Source organism: Triticum aestivum, chromosome 2D (genome assembly GCF_018294505.1).
Source record: "Triticum aestivum cultivar Chinese Spring chromosome 2D, IWGSC CS RefSeq v2.1, whole genome shotgun sequence".
NCBI lineage: Eukaryota > Viridiplantae > Streptophyta > Magnoliopsida > Poales > Poaceae > Triticum > Triticum aestivum.
In genome coordinates this window covers 21,359,766-21,364,988 of record NC_057799.1, presented here as the reverse complement: position 1 = coordinate 21,364,988, position 5,223 = coordinate 21,359,766, and the positions used below count along the sequence as shown (strand labels likewise).

Sequence of the window (5,223 nt, the reverse complement as noted above, 5' to 3'; positions counted from 1 at the left end):
GCGGCTTCACAGCCAATGTGGATGCCGGGGCCGGCCGAACGTGAAGGAGGAGCCCGACCGCTTGACGCGATCGCCTTCCTCCTTGGAGGCTTCGCTTGCGCACTGGCGGAGCCGGTCGAGGCGGTCTTCTTCCTCTTGGGCGGGGCACGTGGAACTGGAGCGGGGGCGATGCTCGGTGGTGCCGTGGCTGCGCCGCTTTGAATGAGATGGCTCCCTTGCCACTTCCTCTTGAGGGTGAAGGTGGTGGTGGCGCCGGGAGGAGTTGAACCCGTGGGAGGCCCGGGCGGACTTACCGACGGCTCTGGCGGCGGCGGCGGAGCATGGTATGGTGCACCCGGGGGTGGCGGTGGCTCCATCCGGCTGAAATCCGGCGCCGCGAGGCCAGACGGTGAGGTCGGAGGACGGATGGGCGGCGGCAAGGCGGGAAACAGAAGTTGGCGGAAGTGCTTCGTGCCAACCGAAAGGGGATCCGGCAAAATCGGGTGGATTCCCGCACATATGGAAGAAATGGGCTCGCAGATGCGGGATTCCACAAACAAAATTCGGGACGACCCGATTTGATGGATCTACTCGGGCCGGGATACGGGATGGATCCCGCAAACCGGCGGTTATTTTAACGGATGGCCCCGGTTTGCAGGATCTGCTAGAGATGGACTTAGCCTACTGTTCCTGTCCTCGTTACAGTGTTTGGCCGGTGACCAGCCATGCCATGCCAAGTCAAGTCGATGGAAACTTTTGAATGCCATGAGATGCCTAAGTAGGAAACGAATAGCCAGAATTGGTCAAACTTTTATCAAGATTTAGAGTTCAGACTAACGGAAGACGCCTTCTGTATTAAGGGGAAAATAAATTTCAGTATTTTCTCAGTTTACAAATATTTCTCGAAGCAGATTGGCACTTCTCATTTAAAAAACAAAACAATTGTTCTAGAAAGCTCAGAACAGGTAGAGGAAAAAACATTCAGGAATACCTTTTTTTCTCCTTTGTTCAAGTTTAGCAGTCAGCATGACAACGAAATGTTAATAATGCGGAGAGGAACTGACCAATTCATTCCCAGCCTCATAGACTATTCCACACAAAATCCAATTCCTGGACATGATTTTCCATGTGCCGTGCTGACGCAAACTGTTCCACGAAGAAGACGCGTAATGACTAAGTGCCATTCTGCAAGGGGCATAAGCTTGCTCGCATCCGTAGAGGCGGCATACAAGCAAAACCAATGGCACCTCACCTCCCATGGCGCTTCCTCCAGTTTTTGCTACTGCTGCTGGGGTTTTCATCAGCTCAAGCACGAGTAAACATCACCCTGGGCTCTTCCTTGAAGGCCCAGGGGGCAAACAGCTCATGGCTCTCGCCCTCCGGCGACTTCGCTTTCGGTTTCTGGCCAGTGGAAGGTAACCCCTCCTCATACCTTCTCGCCGTCTGGTTCGACAAGATCCCTGAGAAGACAGTCGCATGGTACGCCAAGAGCAGCTCCGACGGTCAAGAGTCACCGGTGCAAGTGCCATCCAGCTCCGTGCTGCACCTCACCACTGACGGGTTGCTCTCACTTCGCAACCCATCTGGTGATGAAGTCTGGAGTCCTCAGGCCCCTGGTGTGGCCTACGCCAGAATGCTCGACACAGGCAACTTCATGCTTGTCGATGCAGATGGCAAAGCAAAGTGGGAGACCTTTGGTGTCCCGGCTGATACCATCCTGCCCACACAAGTGCTCCGTGTGGGTCCGGAGAACAAGCTACTCAGAAGCCGTCTCATCAACATGGACAACTCCAATGGCCGGTTTCTCCTAGCTGTGCAAACTGATGGTAATCTTGTGTTGTATTCAATGGACGAGCATTCTGCACATGAGTACGGTGCATACTGGGCATCTAATACAGTTGGGAACGGCTCACAGTTGGTGTTCAATGAAACCGGCAGGGTATACTTCACCTTGAAAAATGGGAGACATATCAATATCACTTCGGCAGGTGTGACCTCAATGGATGATTTCTTCAATCGTGCCACGCTAGATCCAGACGGTGTATTTCGGCAATATGTGTATCCAAAGAGCCGAAAGGCCAGAAGCATATGGAGATGGGAGATGGTGAGCTCAGTTCCCGAGGACATCTGCCAGGCAGTATCGGTAGAGGCAGGCAGTGGTGCATGTGGCTTCAACAGCTACTGCACCTTTGATGGCACCAAGAATCAGACAAGCTGCCAATGCCCACAATATTACAAATTCTTCGACAACGAGAGGCAGTACAAAGGGTGCAGGCCTGACTTTGTGCCACAAAGCTGTGACCTTGATGAGGCAGCCGCAACGGCGCAGTTTGAGATGACTCCAATCGATCGTGTTGATTGGCCTCAATCTGACTATGAGCAATACAGCCCCATCGACGAGACTGAGTGTCGGAGGTTGTGTGTGCTTGATTGCTTCTGCGCCACAGCCGTCTTTCAGGCAAGCACAAATACCTGCTGGAAGAAAAATCTCCCTTTATCAAATGGGCATATGACGGAAAGCGTAAACAGGACGATTCTTATTAAGGTGCCTAGGAGCAACAATGCACAGTCCCAGCTCAGCAGTGGCTCTAGCAAATGGAAAAAGGACAAGAAGTATTGGATTCTTGGGAGTTCATTATTTTTTGGGACTTCTGTATTGCTAAGCCTTCTACTTATCTCTATTCTGCTCTTTGGCACTTATTGTGGTATCTCCATCACCTTCAAGAAGAAACTCCAGTCACCACAATCATCAGGTAGTTCTATATTGCCCCCAAAGATTTTTACTTACAATGAACTGGAGAAGGCAACCAGTGGTTTCCATGAGGTGCTAGGCAGCGGAGCCTCTGGTACTGTGTACAAAGGACAGCTTCAAGATGAGCATGTGACCAGCATCGCCGTCAAGAAAATTAAAAAGCTTCAGCAAGAGACTGAGAAGGAGTTCATGGTGGAAGTGCAAACCATGGGTCAGACATCTCACAAGAATTTGGTCAGGCTGCTTGGTTTGTGCAATGAGGGAACTGACAGACTGCTAGTATATGAGTTCATGACCAATGGCTCGCTGAACGAGTTCCTCTTTGGTGATGCTCGGCCACATTGGAGCCTCCGTGTGCAAGTCGCACTTGGAGTGGCACGAGGGCTGCTCTACTTGCACGAGGAGTGCAGCACACAGATTATCCACTGCGACATAAAACCACAGAACATCCTTCTCGATGCCAACTTTATGGCAAAGATTGCAGACTTTGGCCTGACGAAGCTTCTTCGAGCCAATCAGACACAAACAAACACCGGCATCCGGGGCACTCGAGGTTACGTTGCCCCAGAGTGGTTCAAGAACATAGCGATCACTTCCAAAGTCGATGTTTACAGCTTTGGTGTGATCCTGCTGGAGCTTGTGTGCTGCAGGAGGAATGTGGAGGTAGAGATCGCCGACGAAGATCAGGCGACACTAACTTACTGGGCAAACGACTGTTACAGGTGTGGGAGGATCGACTTGCTGGTGGAGGGTGACGATGAAGCAATCTTCAACATGAAAAAGGCAGAGCGCTTCGTGGCTGTAGCACTTTGGTGCCTTCAGGAGGAGCCAATGATGCGGCCAACCATGCTTAAGGTGACACAAATGCTTGATGGAGCAGTCCAAATCCCCATACCTCCGGATCCCTCTTCCTTCATCAGTTCCCTTCAGTAGTTTCAGCCGATTTGGGTGGCGAGCTAATAATAGGCTAGGTGTGTAGGCATCGTAGCTTGTTTTTATATCGCTGGATGTGGCACTTTTTCAGTCTTATATCGCCGGCTGTGGCGCTTTTCAGATTTTTTTTACTTTCGACCACTGCTCAGTTTATGAGCATCTTTGGACCTTATGACCTTGTTACGTTTTTATTTAATAATATGGCTGCATGCATCAATTGATGCAGAGGCTGGGGGTATTCTCCTTTACAAAAAGAAAAAGTTCCCTTCAGTAGTGCCCGGCCTATTTTATTTGTTTAACAAATAAGCTATAGTATGAAGCAAGATTATATCTGTCATGCTACATTGTATTTCAGGCCCTTAGGCTAGCTGCAACAAATAGCATCACTGATGCTTCTGTATCTTTTTTTCCCCCAGATAATGCATATGTATCTGTATTCATATGCCTATTTATATCTCTGAATCCATTTTCGTCAAAGAATCCCTACAATAGCTAGGAAGAAAAGAGCATTCTATCCACTAGACAAGGAGCAGACGTGAATTCATATGGCCAAGAACTAATATATTTGTTCTAACAGAACAACATTGGTTCAGTACTTTCAGAACTACATTGGTTCTTTGCCAGCGTATTTGACTACTTTCAGAACAACATTGTATTCTCAGAAAAAACAGACATATGAAAATTAATACCCTGCACTGTCAAAATTCAGAGAGTAGTATTTCCTTGACGGAGAATTCAGATAGTAATTGGATACATTGGTGCAGTACTATAGCAAAACTAACGAACATCCTCTTTCAGACTAATTTTCAGCAGCAAGTTCAGAACTTTCACTCACTGTATGACAACGCTGAATTATACAATAAAAACAGGGGAATAAATCCCGCCCTCGCCCAAAAACGACGGGCTCTCCAGTCCACATCTCCAGTTCCCACAAACTGTTTCACAAATCGCTCAAAAACCGAAATTAAACATAGAAAACAGATCACGAGGTCAAGTGTTGGTCCTCAACACAGCAACCTGGGCACTCTCGGTATGCTTTCCCTGAAGCTTAAGCGCACTCGGGCTATGGCTAAGAAGTGGTCTCAACGCTACCGTCTCCCCTCATTCTTAGCCCAAAACTGCCACACTACCATCAATTTTGTCGACAAAATTGAGGAATTCAGAACCCTTTCTTCCCTTGAGCAAGATCTTTGGACCGCTGTTAAACAAACTTTGCACCGTATTAATGCGGACCTGGCTAGCTACTGGCGTCAGCGAGCTAAGATCAAAGACTGTGTCCTAGGTGACGAGAATTCGGCCTACCTTCACGTCTGTGCTTCTGTTCGTTTAAGAACAAATCAAATTAAATCCTTGGTTGCTGCTGGCAATACCTTCACCTCGCACTCAGACAAGGAGCTCATCCTGCTGGACTTCTTCAAGAATTTGGTAGGGTCTCCTGCCAACTCGGTGTTATCCTTTGACCTCAGTTCTCTTCTGGCTGGCTCCTCTCTACCTACACTCCATGCTCGCGACCTTGTCAAACCTTTCGCTATGGACGAGATTAAAATAGCACTGTGGAG

General features: G+C 48.8%; 1 protein-coding gene across 1 annotated transcript; it reads left to right on the top strand.

The window, feature by feature from the left end:
* Positions 1 to 1,219: 1,219 nt before the first annotated feature.
* On the top strand, positions 1,220 to 3,855 carry LOC123048390 (G-type lectin S-receptor-like serine/threonine-protein kinase LECRK2). Its single transcript, XM_044471501.1, has one exon. It carries the CDS (start codon positions 1,220 to 1,222, stop codon positions 3,662 to 3,664), a length of 2,445 nt encoding a protein of 814 aa, XP_044327436.1. The 3' UTR covers positions 3,665 to 3,855.
* The last annotated feature ends 1,368 nt before the right edge of the window (positions 3,856 to 5,223 follow it).